Source organism: Anopheles gambiae, chromosome X (genome assembly GCF_943734735.2).
Source record: "Anopheles gambiae chromosome X, idAnoGambNW_F1_1, whole genome shotgun sequence".
Classification (NCBI taxonomy): Eukaryota; Metazoa; Arthropoda; class Insecta; order Diptera; family Culicidae; genus Anopheles; species Anopheles gambiae.
The window spans coordinates 19,885,039-19,903,228 of record NC_064600.1 but is presented as its reverse complement, the minus strand read 5'-3'; the positions used below and the strand labels follow the sequence as shown (position 1 = coordinate 19,903,228).

At 45.5% G+C, this 18,190-nt stretch overlaps 2 protein-coding genes across 13 annotated transcripts in view; one reads left to right on the top strand and one right to left on the bottom strand.

The window, feature by feature from the left end:
* The window catches only part of LOC1270512 (gastrin/cholecystokinin type B receptor), a 39,753-nt gene extending 32,336 nt beyond the window's left edge, over positions 1–7,417 (bottom strand). For all 12 annotated transcript variants that reach the window (XM_061662638.1, XM_061662647.1, XM_061662654.1 and 9 more), the window contains exon 1: positions 7,293–7,417. In XM_061662638.1, coding sequence (XP_061518622.1) covers positions 7,293–7,300 — 8 coding nt within the window. In that variant the 5' untranslated portion in view covers positions 7,301–7,417. The remainder of the gene's footprint in view (positions 1–7,292) is intronic.
* Positions 7,352–14,272, top strand: LOC1270511 (dihydropyrimidine dehydrogenase [NADP(+)]). Its single transcript, XM_003437122.2, has 5 exons — positions 7,352–7,494; positions 8,736–10,029; positions 12,166–13,697; positions 13,780–13,937; positions 14,018–14,272. Exons 1-5 carry the CDS (start codon positions 7,447–7,449, stop codon positions 14,103–14,105), a joined length of 3,120 nt encoding a protein of 1,039 aa, XP_003437170.2. The 5' UTR covers positions 7,352–7,446; the 3' UTR covers positions 14,106–14,272.
* The last annotated feature ends 3,918 nt before the right edge of the window (positions 14,273–18,190 follow it).

Here is an 18,190-nt window from a genome sequence, read left to right as displayed (position 1 = left end):
CACGATGCGCTTAGTCTTCCGCAAAAATTCATTGAACATTGTTTATCAGACCGTAGATTAGTACTATTCTTATGGACAATTACAGTGCACTACCGGATAATTAGACACCCTGATAGTGCACCTTAGTTACAGTTCTAGTAAAAATAAAAGTAAAGTTTTTTTTATGCAATATCTCATTGAATATTAATGAGAATACAGGGTTTCGAATCAAATAAAGGAATAGTTCAATCACTTAGGGAAATGTTGCAAATCGATAGGATAATGTTGCAAGCATACTATGGAAATTTTGCAATCATATAGGGGAGTGTTGCAACCGACAAGGAGAATTTTGCAAGCAAACTGGGGAGCTGTCATCAGACTATGGGTGCCGATGTAAACATCCCAAAACTTTTTCATTTATTTTACTTATGTATCATGATTAATTATGACTCCACGACAGGATCCTTGGCCCGCGAATGGATTTGCCTGATTTTAAATAATGGAAATAAACTATTTTTATACAAATCACTGAAGTTCGTTTTGTATGACATTTTATACCGTCGTACTCATTCAACTTTAATTATAGTATAATGAAATGACGAACCAATCTGTGAGATCGAACTCGACCTCAATATCCCCGTAATTGATATTTATATTTTTTCAACACGACAATAAGACTTTTGGAATGGAGGACTAATACAAATGATGTCGTTCTCGAAATTTTGTATTGAGAAGAGATAAAATTCTGGTTGCAGTAAATTAATATAATTTTATGCATGTGACTTTGCGACGAGAGAGAAAAAGAGAGAGAGAGAGAGAGCGAGAGAGAGAGAGCTTTCGGCCTTCGCCAACGCAATACATGTAATTCATAGTTTTAGATATATAGTGAAATAGCATGCATTTTTCTCGTTATAATATTTTTAAATCTTTTGTTAGTTGTTCTTAACTTCACACAAATCAGTTGGTTTCATTTTTATTTTTCCAGGGGTATTTTCGGTCGCATTTCAAAACAAAAACGAAAATTAAAAAACCCTGTTGTTTTTAAGAGTTCGATGATTCCACATTGTTGCTTTTTATGAGAATAACAATTATCAAAGTACTTTTTCACACGAAATTAGTTATTAACCTATATGATATTGCATTACTTGTTCGTAAAGCATTTTGATACTTACTAAATGTACGTTTGTCCCGATAATTTTTTAGCTTTTTATCGTCCCCAGAATATCCCTAAATGTGTTTATGGCATGAGAGGAGGGGTTCATCAATAAGCAATATTACTCTTGCTTTGTTGTTTTGCGCATTCTCCCATCTCATTTTTGAGTACTCTGTTTTGGATGCTTAACTGATTAATTTACAACTAGTTTGAGCAGTAGGAATTACCTATTTTTGACCTGTGCTTGACTGATATTATTACAAAAAAATAAAACCAAATCAAATAAATCACCATTTGCATTATTTTATAGAATTATTTGATTATTTTGTTTCTAAAATTTGGGGCTTGGCCTCTAGATCATTTACTAAGTTTACCTGAAAAGCTTGCCGACCGCTGCCTTATATGATTCGAAACCCTGTGGTTTATCGTACAGGGTTACACATGTTGAAATAATGAATTTAATGCTTTTCTTTATCATTCCCCGATTACCATTATTTTTTCACCGTGATCAATGTCACCAATATGATGTGTATGATAAGCCATATTCTGATTAATATTCAATAATATATAGCAAAAAAAACATAAAACATCACTATCAATTTCACTCGAGCTGTGACCCCTTGCTTGAAGTATTAAGTCAACCCTAAGGAAACAGCTTAGAGAGCGAATCTGTATGTTAAAGATCGATGTTATTTGATGCTATTTGCTTCTATTGAGAACTGTTAATTCAATCAGTAGGGTTTAATTTAATCCACCGTGATTTTAACAAGCCGATTAAACTTGTTGGTTTTTTGACGTTGCATTAAAATCACATGTGCGTAGCACAACATTTGTAATTTGCTTCTTTATTAAATAGTATTGTAAATGGAAGTAAGCCGGTCTCATGGTACAGTCGTCAACTCGTACGGCTTAACAACATGCCCGTCATGGGTACAAGCTGACTGACTATCCTGCTATGGGGGGTAATCCAAAAGTCATTGAAAGCCAACCCCCACAAGTGGTATAGGCAGGTCTTGACCAACAACGGTTGTTGAGTCAAAAGAAGAAGAAGAAGAAGATAGTAAATGGAAATATGCTGATTTTTTCAAAATGAAAACAACAACATGTTTTGACTTTTCGATTAAAAGTGCACTATATGCAGCACTGTGGATTACTGACGTTAAGCGTTTTACTTTTAGTAGCAGAATACTTTTACTTATTCCGTAAACTATAATTATTTAGTTTTGTTCGTATTGAAACTGTGTGATTGTACAATATCAAAGACATTAAACACTATTTAATGGATACTTTAAAGTGATCCATACATAAAGTGAGCAAGCGAAGTGCGTAATCAGGGCAGGTTATCTTGAATCTGCGTTCTGCGTTTCGTTCTTTTTCTCCAGATTGGCAGGTTTGTTCCGTGCCTCAATTTAGGGGACTATTCCCATCACTAGTTTCACATCGTCCCGGCTTGGTGCCTCGTCAAACCAGTTTTTCTATCTGAAGGAACGAACGGAAGAATGGAATTTTTGGATAACCCACGCCAAGGAACCTCAAGCAAGGTCAACGCCGCTGTGCGTTTGTTAACTAAAGTCTCACTCTCACACACGGATACATCCACATGGTGGATAGCGTGTAGAGGAGGGAGAGAATTTATTCCCATCTCGGCAGTTGGCTCCATTCTCCATCAAACCCGCTCCAGCTGTACAGGTTATGAAAAATGATCAGAATTTAAATGGCTAGAATATGGGTAAGCACTGGTCGGTAAGTGTTTACACATGCATCGGTTTTTTTTTGTGTCGGGTTTTAGTTTGATTTTCGGAAGTTTTTGGTGCTCAACCAGGCCACCATCGGGGTTGCGCCATCAAGTGTTGAGTACAACGCGAGCATGTCGGAAATATAGATATATAAATCACTACAGCCATTTGCAGGTGCCGTGCCTGGACTAGGATGCCCGTCCCGGGAAGTTAATGGAAAAGTTTCCTAATCATCTTCGACACAAGTTCAGGCTGCACCTGCTCCTTACTTTTTCTGTGGAAAAATAAGTGACTGCAGTGCACAGAAGAACATTTGCGGTATGTCAACGAGGTGGTATCCAAGTCTGTGATATCACGATAAGCAGTCCGGCGAATTGTTTGCCAATCTTTGGAAGTACCCGCACCGCGGCAGTTCCAGCGATTCGGGAACTCTAATAGGACTTGTCTAGATCCAAGTGTCAACGCTTGCGTTCTGACTATCAGCCGTGCTGTTTATTTTTTATGGAGATAACACATTAAAAAGAAGCGAAAATACTCATGTAAAAACAATACAATGCAGTGTGTGTGTGTGTGTGTGTGAGAGAGAGAGAGAGAGTATGTGATTTGCTAAAGCGCTTCAACGTTTGTCTGGGCACGCTTGGTTGCTAATTAACGGAGCTGGAGCTAATGGATCTTTAGCTGTTTTTGTGTTGTTTGTTGTCGGGCGGGATGACGAGTAGCTTTGTTGGAAAGTCAATTTTAGTCTCTCTCGGGAAACTCCGTTCAGATGTTGGTGTCCAAGATAAAGCATGTTTGATTTTTAGCACCCTGATAAGCCTGTATAATACAACCAGGCAAAATAGAACTTTCGCTTTTCGACACGGCATCGTTCAATCAACAGTCTTTTTCCAATAGTGCTCTGAGTTTCCATTCGGTTACGCTACCATCTCCGGATCATCTCCAGAGCATCTCATCATATAGTCATCAGTGTGTGGCCGGTTCCAACAAAAACCCTGCTCCGCATGGGACAAAAATCTCCCACCCCCCCCCCCCCCCCCTGCCACTCTCCACTTCATCATCCTCGTCACAACAACAGCATATGCATTCCATATTGATTAGTTGTTGCAAATTCATCCCCGTGCACATCCCTTTCCAATCAGTTCGCTCCCGTCGCCGAGTTGCCCCGAGAATCCGTGGACCAGAGGACTTTTTCCATCCGATCTAGCCAAACTTTCCGATGCTGCGTACGGTGAACTTTTAAGTGCGTTTGGTGTAAGTAGCTGAAGCAGCATATGAAAGATGTGCAGGATCCTGCAGACTGGCGGACGTATTTCATACAAGAGGGAACAGAAGCGTCTAAAAAGGATGACAGCCAAAAACGTAAAGACCCACGGGGCAAGCTTGGCGCGTGGATGCTAGGCGGGATATTTCCTCGCACTGCTGCCGGCTCGTTATCAATTCACACCACGCTTGCCACGGCTACCGATACAGGGATATATTGTTCCATATTCATCAGTGCCTGCCGGAGTGGAATGGAATGTCGCTTTGGAGGTTTTTGGTGGTTTTCTTTTCCTTTTGTTTTTTTCTGTTTTTTGTTTTGTTTTAGTGAGGCTTTGTGTATTGTGCTTGTTGTGATGTTTTGGCTGTGTTGTGTAACTCGACTGCTGGGAGCAGATTGTTCTTTCACAACTGCAAAACAAACCCACCAAGCCAGCTCTGCGGGAAAGGAAAGCACTAAGGAGGGGGCCAAACCAACGGCATCCGTGCGGGAGGGTTCGTCTCACAGCCAGCCAGTGCAATAATTACGCTCCTGCCGATCAAACGAACTTCCTACGCCGCATGTGTTTAGATGTAGAAATTCTGAAAAGCAAAATGATGCCATCTCCTGAGAACAGCACGGATATTTGTCTAAACGCTGTGCTGGTATAGCGGTTTCGTTTACCCCACCAACCAACCGTAAACAGTGATTTATGTCACTCGATGGGTTTCGGAGAGCCTTCCAAGCAGAAATGTGCCCTGCGTCAACCTCGGGCACTTTTGGGATGATGGCGCCTTTGGGCAAGGGCAAGAATTATTATTTTATTCAATTTTTTTATTTGCTTGAATCTTTTTATTGCTAGAAACGAAATAGGAGCAGTTTAAGGAGAGATTTAGGTGGCGGGAGGGAGGAGTTTTGGTGTTCACAATCGCAAAATCATGTGACGCACATGAAACAATGTGAACTTTTTGACATATGCGCGATTGCGGGGACCCGATCGGGTCCACACGACTTTTATTTCACGCTTCGCCGGAACATCGCCAACGGCTGGAAGTGGCACCAGCAGCAGCACCGTCTTTCTTACCCGTGAGGGCAAGGCAAGATGGATCGGTGCGGAAAAGATTTACTGACTGAACAAAGCTAATTAAATCAAAACCATTACTGAAATCGTACTCTGCGCACCCGGCGCTCTCCTACCCTACTCTCACCGTTGAAATCTGGTGGTTCGCACAGGATTATCGCATTTGGTGTGGTGTGTGTGTGTGTTTTTTTTTCTTTCCCCTTTTGCTCTCTGTGCGGTCTTTTTCTCATTGCCTGCAGCTTCATGTCTAGACAAGAGTTTAAAAAGGCGAGAGTTGCTTTAGGTGGAGAGCGAGAAGAGATAATGCAATAATTCGAACCGCATTTTATGCCCCAAAAATCGGTCGCCTTTTCGTCTAAGCTATTCCGATTTAGAGGTATGGAATGTATCACAATCCAGCGGGTAGAGATCCTACGAAGAAGGTTTGGAACATAATGGAATAATTCTAAAGCTTTGCACTCTCGACCACGAATGTTCTGAACCAACACGTACTCCAGTACTTTAACACGTGTTAGTAGACCAGGAACAGACGACACAAAATGGACTCTTGGTGTAAGAATGGCAATTTCTTTCCTCTATAATTTAAGCACCGCGATCCCGTAGTACAGTCGTCAAGGACTAGCAAGGACAGGCTACCCGGCTGTGTGGTACGTGGTAAATCGCGAAAGCCTATATAGGCTGACATGTCCGCGTAGAACGATACGCCAAATAGAAGAACAAAAATACATTCTAATGTTATAGATTTTGGTATAGGCAAAAGCTGCCGATGTGATACAACTTCTTCAGCACTTCAAAGTACTTGAATAGTTGTAGAATTTACAACGTGGAACTGGAAGTGACGTGGAGTAGGAACTCAATTCCTAAGGCGGATATTCCTGGATCGATGCACTTTCATATTTGTCTTCTGCAGAAAACCCTGCCTGATGATGCGATGATAATGAGATCGTACAGGTATTTCATAAGATCATAGTTGACCTTGAACACTTGACGAAGATCTAGCGCTAAATATAACAGGTTCAGTATTCATTATCATTGCATTCCTTCCAGTTGGTTGTTCTCAGTTGGTTATTGCAGTCTAATTGAAATAGTCAAAAATGTCTATGCTTGGGCTATAACTATGAAAACTTCGGCAAACATTCTACCATCAGCTGCTGTACGAACCTGAAGCCAAGAACATGACTAAAACCAGTCAAGTTTAAGGCCCTTTGTTTGATGTGCTAATCTCAATCTGCTAGAATCAGCCCTCCCTATACCAAGCCCAAGCCCGTATGTTTGACATATGTTAGCTGTCCGGGACGCTCGGCGAACCTCGCCGATACGGCCGACAATCAATCAAGCCAATTGTCAATTGGCCCAGCTTTGCCAGCGTTCTGCGTATGGATCTCTTATCGCTTGCCACATACGCGAGGCGCGCGCGCACGAACGCAGCCAAACACACACACACACATACACACAAACAGCCGAAGTTGGTTGATATCACATTCCCCTCGCGCTTGTTGCGTGTTGCCAGGGCCCGCACACAATCAGCTGCTAGCGACAACATTCCACCCGCCCGCCAGCTAACTACGCACACACCACCGCTACGGCCAATCAGGTTCTTCGCGGTGGGTACTGCCTCCGTACGAGCCTCCGTCGGCTCCGCACACACCGGGACGTTCCACACTTGCGCCAGAAGGTACCAGCAGCGCGCAGAACATCATCTCCCATACAGTTATGTCGACGCGGTGGTATGTGGGCTAGAGCGCGCATGTTGCGCCGTACGCTGGCCACTTTCAGTCTATGCTCAGTGTTCGAGCTGAGCAGCCGTGTGTTCGCTTTCCGTGTCGTGCGAGAGGCAACAGTGTGTGATCGTGCCTACGTACTAGGTAAGGTATGGGGCGAGCGGGAGCTGGGTTGCGTGGGACACTGTTAGGTGCTGTTAGGCAGTCCCACACCTGTCATACTGGTGAGGTGGGTCTGTGTGTCGTAGTTGCTTCGCTTGCAAGCCATTCTGGTCGAGCGAAAGTGTGTGTGTGTGCGTGTGTGTGTGTGTGTGTGTGTTTTTTTTTCCTTCTTCTTTTATTCATGGTTTGTGAGAAATAAAGTGACTAATCATAAATACTTTACCTTTTCATTCTATTGCGCCTCTACCGCTACGCTGACTGCTGAACACACCTTTGCCAGGGATTCAAACCAACTCCTTTCAACCGTCTAGCGCTCCAGCCTCCAATCAACTGCTCGCTGTGTGCTAGATAGACGAGACGAATTGAAACATCTCAGCATGAGTTGTGCTAGTGTTTTGACCAGCAAAGACCTGCCGGACATTGAGGTAAGTGGGGCCGTTAACCAACCCCCAATTGAATGCTAGCTGCGCAATTACGCCAGTCCGCCCGGACAAGAGCTTATTGTGTAATGAGCGAAACGCCGAATATGACGTTATCGTTCTCAGGGTCGCCTATTTCGCCGACCGACGTCACGCAGCCACAGATCACGCGTGGCGAGTGAAATTCGACCCGACATCCGATCGCTTCCCACTTATCTTGCCGCACTGTGCCGTATCAGCGGGTGTGGGCATCGGGCATCAGGTCACTCTGGCGGCGCAGCACTCGCCTGTTTTGATGCAGTGCCAATAAATTGTAGCAGTGTTTATGCACACACACACACACACACACGCACACACAAACTCAACACACTCAATACACTGCACCCGCCAAATGGCACATTACATCATGTGCCCTCGTTTGCACCAGAGGACCGCCTCGGTCAATCTCGTGTTTACCCTTCCATTTCCCTTTGAAGGGTCGTGGCAGCGCAAAACATTGCGTCTTGTGGGGTTGTTTTGCGGCTGTGTTTGTGTTTCCTCGTCTTGGGTAAAACCGCGCAGTCTGACTGGCTGCAAACTGAACAACAAACACTCACCTTAGTGATGGGAATAACAACCACCCTTAGTAGCGTGAGTCACTTCAGAGCGAATGAGGCACAAAGGCGAGTTAAACGTTAAATTTGCTCTGTAAGAGTGATGAACAACAGACAGTTGTACGTTGAATTCAGATTTAATTCTCGGAAGATTTATTTATTCAACTCATCAATGACTTTTTTGAATGATTTCGGTGTTGGAAAGTTTAATCATTGATCGAGAATCAAACGAACGAATTAATTAAGTATACATGGCTTTCCAGGAGTTGTTTTAGCTGTGGGACACTTGATTGGCTCCTTCTTCCGTGAAATTTAGTTAATGTAATGGGAATTGGACTCTATAGCACCCTTGCTAGACAAATCCAATAGGAATTTTCAAGGACCATGTCCAAAAAAGGTGCCATGGAGTCCAATTTCCAACATATGAAGATCACTCCCATCAGAAAGAGTCAAGTGTCTCAAAACTATGCGAACCCCTGGAAACCCCTGTAAGCTGCCAGTAGTCGCTAAGAGCTAGATTGCAAATGCGATTTCAAAACAAAAACATTCAAAAAGCTGTTAATGCTGCCAAGATGTACCTTACTCATTTTTAACAAATACGCACATCCCAAACCGAACAAAGTCGCCATTTTTTTTCTTTTTTTTTTTTTGCAGAGCCTGCTCGCTCTCAATCCGCGCGTGAAGCAGTCCTGCTCGCTGGTACCGACGACCGTGACGAAGAAGGTGAAGAAACACTGGAAGCGCAATGAAGACCGCTCCTGCACGTCATGCACCCCGCTCACGAACGACTTTTCCGACATCAAGCATACGACGCTGTCCGAGCGGGCAGCGCTGAAAGAGGCAGCCCGCTGCCTCAAGTGTGCCGATGCACCGTGCCAGAAGTCCTGCCCGACGCAGCTGGACATCAAGAGCTTCATCACGAGCATCGCGAACCGGAACTACTACGGTGCGGCCAAGGCCATCTTCTCGGACAATCCGCTCGGGCTGACGTGCGGCATGGTCTGTCCGACCAGCGATCTGTGTGTGGGCGGCTGCAATCTAGCCGCAGTCGAAGAGGGCCCCATCAACATCGGCGGTCTGCAGCAGTTCGCGACGGAGGTGTTCAAGCGGATGGGGCTGCGGCAAATTGTGCCGCCGGGCGTGGCACCGCTAAAGCATCCGAACAAGCGCATTGCCCTGCTGGGCGGCGGGCCGGCCTCGCTGTCCTGTGCTACCTTCCTGGGGCGGCTCGGCTACCGGGACGTGACGGTGTACGAGCGGCGCTCGTACCTTGGCGGCCTGAGCTCGGCCGAAATCCCGCAGTACCGGCTGCCGGTCGAGGTGGTGAACTTCGAGGTGAACCTGGTGAAGGATCTGGGCGTCCGGTTCGAGCTGAACCGGGCCCTGTCGGCGCAGGATCTGACCGTGCGCGGGCTGCTGGACGGGGGCGTGGATGCGGTGTTTCTGGGCATTGGGCTGCCGCAGCCGAAGGTGGACCGCGTGTTCGAGGGGCTGACGGAGGAGCACGGGTTCTACACATCCAAGAGCTTCCTGCCGCAGGTCGCCGACGGTAGCAAGCCGGGCCTGTGCGGGTGCAAGCAGTCGGCCAAGCTGCCCACGCTCCATGGCAACGTGATCGTGCTCGGCGCGGGCGACACTGCATTTGATTGTGCGACGTCGGCGCTGCGCTGCGGTGCCCGCAAGGTGTTCGTCGTGTTCCGGAAGGGCAACAACAACATACGCGCCGTGCCGGAGGAGGTCGAGCTGGCGCGGGAGGAGCGCTGCGAGTTCATACCGTTCATGGCGCCGCGGGAGGTGATTGTGCGGGCGGGGCGCATTGCCGCGATGGAATTCTACCGGACCGAGCAGGACGAGACAGGAAACTGGGTGGAGGACCAGGATCAGATCACACGCCTGAAGGCAAACTACATCATTTCCGCGTTCGGTTCCGGGCTGTACGATGCTGACAGTAAGTAGCCCTAGAAACATTTACCCTACCTTTTACACATAAATATGTCATAAAGCATTCTTTATTATGGGTGTACTAAGCCACATAGTTTTAACATGTTTTTTGAAGATGTTTAACAGTCTTTAAAGTTGTTAAATCTTTTAAACGTTCTGAAGACGCTTGTAAGACTGTCTGTTTTGTTGGAAACTAAAATTGGAGTTTTGATGGCTGGCTTTAATCAACCTGTAAACGAATTCTTAAGCACGTTTCAAGACTTGTTATTTGGGACTTAGTCATCGAGATCAATTGATCTTATTAAATGCTTATAAAGTCTTGCATGAAGGGAACTTGGAACATACAATAGGGGTTGTACCTGAAATACGAGATTAACGCAAAACGCGGATAAGCTGAGAATTCCTAACCTCTGCGTAAGTTGTATATTGCGGTTTTCAACCATAACATATTTCATTTTCTTTTCCTTTTGTATGGAGTGGGTGGTTTATCCCCGGCAAAAATTATTAGATATATGTCTAATTCTACTAATGTATGCAGGAGATAAAACTGAGAAAACCGCGATTATGCAAATATGCGTATACCGGATTCCGCGTATCTCTGACACTGCCTGTACGCGGAGAGTCTTTAAACTTATTAGTCTGCACTAGTGATGGGTAAATTCAACAAAAATCCGGAATCGCTTCCGAATGAATCCGCCAAAATTGGAAGCGGTTCCGTAAGGTAGGTGCAAAACTCTGACCTCGGAGCCGTCTGGAGCCGTCCGGAGCCGTCCAGAGTCGTCCGGAGCCACTAGTCGGCAGCCGGACTAGTGCCGGCTGGAGCCAGTCCGGTTGGAGCCGTCGTAATCGTTGGAGCCGACGGAGCCGGTTGGAGCCGTTGGGGCCGTCGGTGCCGTCGAAGCCAAAACACAAAAAAACTTTAGAGCAATAAATGAAGAAGACTCTTTTTTTACTCTTGAGCTGTTTTTTAAAATGAAATTATCGCTGATATCTGGAAATTAAAGCGCTTCAAAATACTTCCAACTATTACAACGACTCCGGACGGCTCCAACCGGCTCCGTCGGCTCTGGACGGCTCCGACGGCTCCGGAAGGCTCCGACGGCTCCGGACGGCTCCGACGGCTCCAACGGTTCCGACAGCTCCGGACGGCTCCGAGGGCTCCGGGCGGAATCGACAGTTTGAATTATTCGGAATCGGAGCCGGAGCAATGCTCGGAAGCGATTCCGAGCCGTGGGTGCGATTCCGGTGACCCATCACTGGTCTGCACAAGCGCTTCCTAAAGCTGTGTGCTTTTTAAAACGATCTTAGCCACACATATTACACTATAAATCGACTGAACTTGTGGTCAGGAAAGTCCTTCTAATCTTAAGCCAATGAAATCCATTTTTTATATGATTGTTGATTTGTGTGTCCAATATGTGTCAGCCATGTTGATATTTTGATAAACAATTTTATAGTTTACATTACAGATGGAAAAATGGAAATTTCCAAAACAATGTTCACGTCATGTTTATTATGACACAGCTTTTGGTCCATGTTGGTGACGTTTAAAAGAAATTTTGATTTTTGAAATAATGTAATTTTGAAATAAAAAGATGAATATTATTGAGGCGCTTTGATATTTTTCAACTTATTATAATGTATTTCAACAGGAAAATTTTCTTGGCATGGATTTCTGCTCTTATGCGAGAAATTTCATCAACAAATCTCAAGACAACATTATAATTCTGACAAGACAACATTATGGCTTCATATTCATTACTTGATTGCTGTCTTAAGAACATATTCATAGAAATAAGCTGTAATTTTGATAGTTTATTTGCGCCTCACATGTTAAAGGTCTAGAAATGGTTGTAACTAGTAGTCTTAACAGAGTTCTGTAGATGGGCCCTTTCAGTCTAAAGTAACTTTTATTATAGTATTATGAGGTCATACAAGACATTCAAATGAAACAGGAACACTGAATAGAATAACCGTAACAACATCATTAAAACTATGATAAGATTTAAAATGTTCCTTGGGAGACGACGAACCTTCTCAAGCTGGCGGGAGTTGAGATCATTCGAGGAAAATCATTGTTTAGTTTTGTATTTTTTTTATTTTTAATATTTTTATTTTATTTATTTTTTTCTTTTTTGTATAGTCATTAGCGCACTGGACGGGTTAAAGATGAACCGCTGGGGACTGCCGGAGGTAGACCCGAAAACCCAACAGACCTCCCTGCCCGCCGTCTTCTGCGGGGGCGATCTGGCGGGCGCGGCCGAAACGACGGTCGAATCAGTGAACGACGGCAAGACGGCGGCCTGGTACATGCACTGCTATCTGCAGGGCATCCCGCTCGACACCAAACCCGAGCTGCCCCTGTTCTACACCGAGATCGACAAGGTCGACCTGTCGGTGGAGGTGTGCGGCGTGCGATTCGAGAATCCGTTCGGGCTCGCGTCTGCCCCTCCGACCACCAGCACCGCCATGATACGGCGCGCGTTCGAGCAGGGCTGGGGCTTTGCCGTGACGAAGACGTTCGCGCTGGACAAGGACATGGTGACGAACGTGAGCCCGCGCATCGTGCGGGGCGTGACGGCCGGCCAGCACTACGGTCCGCAGCAGGGCGCCTTCCTCAACATCGAGCTCATCTCGGAGAAGTGCTGCGACTACTGGCTGACGGGCATCCGGGAGCTGAAGCGTGACTTCCCCAGCCGCGTGCTGATCGCGAGCATCATGTGCACGTACAGCGAGCCGGACTGGGTCGAGCTGGCGTCAAGGGCGGAAGCGGCCGGAGCCGACATGCTCGAGCTCAACCTGTCCTGCCCGCACGGGATGGGCGAGTCGGGCATGGGACTGGCCTGCGGTCAAGACCCCGAGCTGGTGTGCAATATTTCGCGCTGGGTGCGCGGTGCCGTGCGCATACCGTTCTTCGTGAAGCTCACGCCCAATATTACCGACATCGTGTCGATCGCGCAGGCGGCCAAGCGCGGTCAGGCGGACGGCGTGTCGGCGATCAACACGGTGCAGGGGCTGATGTCGCTCCGGGCGGACGGCAGCCCGTGGCCGGCCGTCGGTGCCGACCGGCGCACCACGTACGGTGGTGTGTCGGGCAACGCCACCAGACCGCAGGCCATGCGGGCCATCTCGCTGATCGCGAACAAGCTACCCGGCTTCCCGATCTGCGGCATCGGCGGCATCGACTCGGCCGAGGTCGCGCTGCAGTTCATCCAGTGCGGTGCGCCGATCCTGCAGATCTGCTCCTCCGTGCAGAACCAGGACTTTACCGTCATCGAGGATTACATACTGGGACTGAAGGCGCTGCTCTATCTGCGCGCGAACCCGCCCCCGGAAGCACTGCCCTGGGATGGCCAGTCGCCACCAGCGGCCAAGCTGCAGAAGGGCAAACCGGTCGCTCCGTTGCGGGGCGAGGACGGCAAGCCGCTGCTGCACTTCGGCGAGTACAAGAAGCAGCGGGAGGAGAAGCTGGCCCAACTGCGCCTCCAGCACGGTCCACTGTGGGACCCGTGTGCGGCCGAGCCCGGCACGAATGGACACGCGCCGGTCAGGACCGAGTCGGCCACGCCGGCTGCTGTCCCGCGCGTGAAGGATGTGCTGGGCGGGGCACTGCCCCGCATCGGCGATTACAAAAAGCTGGACAATACCAAGCAGGTTGTCGCACTGATCGACGATGTAAGTCCTACGGGACACGGGACTCCCGTCCCGTGTGGCATTGTGGATCAAGCATGACATAATTTAACGCTTTCTTTTGCAGGATCTGTGCATCAACTGTGGCAAGTGCTACATGACCTGTGCCGACTCCGGCTACCAGGCGATCGAGTTCGATTCGGTAACGCATTTGCCGCACGTCAACGACGACTGCACCGGGTGCAACCTGTGCCTCTCCGTCTGTCCCATCATCGATTGTATCAGGTAAGATCTGCGGGACGGTTAAAAAATTTACCCATTCGGCCCCTTCACTGCGATAACATTCGGTGTCTGTCTGCTTTCAGCATGGTGCCGAAAAAGATTCCACACGTCATCAAGCGTGGTCGTCCGAACGGGAGTGTCGCAGTGCACGCGCTCAGCCCATCGCAGTAGACAACCGAGAAGAGGAAGCCAGATCGCATTTTCCTCACGCGTTACTAAAGTGAAGAACACATCGGGTGCAAAAGCATCTGTTATATGAATGTTTACAATACTCTTAAGGCATTTAAAAGATATATATGTATCCTATTTTACCAATAAAGAGATTTTCTAAACAATCATTGTGCATACAGCGTTCAATTAATGACTCTGTGATGTTATGATGACATAAATTGACTCAATAATGATGCTATGATGACTCTATGATTTCTCTCTCAAATAATGTGTTTAGTACCAAGGAAATTTGAGTGAGCAAAATCATTAAATGTGTAATTTTGTTTTATTCAGGAGGGATGGCTTTGCCACAGTGGCGGATCTAACGGTAGGTGGTAACGGGGCCCCGTACATTGCTAGTCTATAGTATGCCGTATGAACAGAGTACTAGCGACAAGGTCCCCCGGAAGGATGGACGGCACCCCCCCCCCCTCGTCATAGAAATTAAAAAAAAAATAGAGCCTGTAACTGGTGATCGTAGGGGCCCCAGACTACATTTCAAGTTTACTGTTCAATCTCCCATCAGCAAGTTTAGTGCTGCTACCATCAAATCAAATTTACCATGGCATTCGGTTAAGATGTGACGGACAGAGAAAAGAATATTATGACAACAGACTAGGGGTTTTACGTCCTGCGTTGGCTAGTTGGCCTGCTATTTCGTTTCCCTGAATACCTGTGTGACCAGGAATCCAGCAGAATGTGAATTCTATAATTCACTTGGGGTGAATTCGGTATATTGCAGAGTTGTTGGTTGTTCGGGTAGCGGATGGTTCCAGATTCAAGTGCTTGAAGGACACTTGCACTGTCACTGAAGATCACGTTGGGTTTATCTCTGCGTAGACCTTCGTCAGCTGCAATATCCAGGGCTATTGCTTCTGCCGTGGAGAGTGAGGTATGGTTACATGCCTTATATATGGTTCCCAATTGTGATGTGCGATCCGAACCTGCCAGGTGCGATTCGTTCCCAAGCAGGTTCTAGTATGGCTTTCTAGTCTGGATATACATACTAGTGATGGGAATAGTTCTGAAAATTAAGGAACGGAACGAACCTGCCAATCTGGAGAAAAATAATGGAGCGCGGAATGCAGGTTCAAGATAACCTGTCATGGTTACGCTTTTTTCAGTTGTTCACTTTATGCATGGATAACTTGAAAGTATTCATTTATTACTGTGTTACCGCTAGCTCTGAATTGTCTCTTTAAATTTTAGCGATTAGCTTCTCACTTCATCACAAATTTCTATCTTTTTCTGGCTTAAAAGCGCTGGTTGTACCATTATCTATGTGATTGAGAGAATATGGCATGCGCTGTTATCAATCACATAGACAGAATGTGTATGTGTATCCATACAGAAACCAGCAAAAGAGAAGAGAACGACGTTCTATACCGCAGGTATGTCAAACTGGCGGCCCGATAATGAATGCGGCCCGCGAGAATATTTTGAGTAGTGCTGAAAGCACTGCAAACCAAAAATCTGTTATTAATATTTGTCGCAGTGTTTTCAATTTTCCAGAGCAGGACAATCATTGTGTTGCTATATTTTTCTAAATTAACATTAATGCTCCCATAACATCTAACAAACTTATTCTACAGAACAACCGAGACCCTTAAGAAACATTAAATCGAATGCAAACTCATTCGTTTTATGTTTCGATTAAATTCTGAATATTAGCATAATTTTGTGCAGACTCGATTGCAAATTCTATATGGAAAAACAGATTTGCGTCAACTGTCTAGAAACGAAATAGGAATGAAAATAGCAAGATACACCCACTTGGAAACTTTGCAACAACTAATGATGGATTGTTAAACCAACAGTTTCGCTCGTTGCCGTCCGAAGTAGTGTTGGGTAAAGTGCTACTGTGCGCACTGTGCGCACAGCACATCATACTGTGCGCACAGCACAGCACAGTGCTTGAAGTGCGCATTGTGCTAGCACAGTGCGGAAGTGCTAGCACAGTGCTAGCACAGTGCGGAAGTGCTAGCACAGTGCTAGCACAGTGCGGAAGTGCTAGCACTTTTCGCACAATGCGCACACTTTGCACAGTGCGCTCTCTGAGCACACTTTTCGCACAGTGCGCTCTCTTCACACAGTACGCTCTCTGAACACACTGCACTGCAACACACACTGCATGCAAACTTACTGAGAGAACGCACCGTGCTGAGAGAACGCACTGTGCTGAGAGAGCACACTGTGCTGAGAGAGCGCACTGTGCGAAGAGTGCGCATTGTGCGAAGTGTGCGCATTGTGCGAAAAGTGCTAGCACTGTGCTAGCACTTCCGCACTGTGCTCAGAGAGCGCACTGTGCGAAAGTGCTAGCACTGTGCTAGCACAACCGCATTGTGCGAAAGTGCTAGCACTGTGCTAGCACTGTGCGAAAGTGCGCACTGTGCGCACAGTGCGCACAGCACACTTAGGGCAATGTGCGCACAGCACACAATTGTGCTACTTTACCCAACACTAGTCCGAAGCCTATAGAGCCGTCTAGAGTCATTTGGAACCGTTACTCGAAAGCGGTTGTAGCCCAGTTGAATTTATTTTCATCTCACATTCTACAAGACGAATTATTGTACTTTGCAACCTCCCCAAAAATGAAAATCCAAATGAAATGATTACGCTGAAGATAAAAGGATTTTGATTAAGGATTAAAATAAACGAAATGCCGAAGTCCTGTAATACATAGCTAATTAATAGGTTAGCTCACACAGCCCTTTGCTTAATTTGCGAATCATTTCCCTTCAAGTGTAAAAAAAAATATTTTCCAATCTTTTTGGGTTCACACACCACGAATCGGATAAAATTATCGTAATTTAACAAAATTATTCATAAACGACGGATTCTCGTTATAAGAAATGAATATACCACCAGAACATTCGGGACGTGGAAATTAGCGAAAACTAATGTTTGAACACGATTTATAACAATTTTTCTCTTGAACTGTCAAAAAATGGCAGGCAAATATTTTTGTTATTCATCCAGCTCGGATTGCTCATAAAAATATTCGCAACAGGCCGCTAGATTTCCCCTACCTCAATGAAAAAGAAATGAAAAAGACAAATGAAAAATATTCTATTTTAATAATAAGGATAAAAGAAATTGCATGTGACTTTAAAATTATATTAAACATTTTTTTAATAAAAACGAGCACAATGAAAAATAACAATGCAAATTTTTAAATAAGAAACGATTCCAGATTTGAAGCGAGGAATAAAAAAAGTCATTTTGTTAAACAATGACAATGACAATAAACTATTTCCATCACTAGGGTAACTGTACCAGTTTTCGGCAGGCTAGTGCAGCAGTTTCACAAAAATTGCTCACACATCAATATTTTTCATTATTTTTCTTGAAAGTGTTGTTATTCTGGTTGATAAACTATCATAGTATGTTACAATATTTTTTATTTGCCGGTTCAAAGCCCTTTATCATAATTATCAGTGAAAATGCAAACATTGATTTTGCTCCTATTTTCGGCAGTTTGTTCCTATTTTCGGCAGGCTGTGTTCCTATTTTCGGCAGCGCGAATACGGGTCAGAAAATGTTTGTATTAATGTGAATATGTACAAAAAAATGTTTAAAGCAATTTAACACTCTTACTTTCCTAAGATTGGTGTTAAAAAGCACTTTAATTATTAATTTTATGTTGCTTATTTTGGCCCGTTTTGACAGCCACTTTGATGCGACGTTTAAACAGAGCAGCCATTGACAGTTTGATGGTTATAGCGTACGGTGCGAATTGGCTTACAAATATTTATTTTTCTCTTAAGTTAGTGCATTGTTTGTCGTAAAATTTTTGATATTTGGTACAAGAAAGGTCATATTATGTGTCGATATACGAATTGTAGGGTTCTGATCAATTTTTAAAGAAATATTCACCCAAATTCAAAGTGTGTTATTGTTCTGAGTTTCGGCAGGAGCCCACAACATTGAGCTGTCAAAAATGAACATTTACTGTGTACAGGCGGTCCCCGAGATACACGGTACCTCTTATACGCGGATTCGGAGATACGCGGTTTTCTAAATATGACAATTCTTTGAGCAAATTG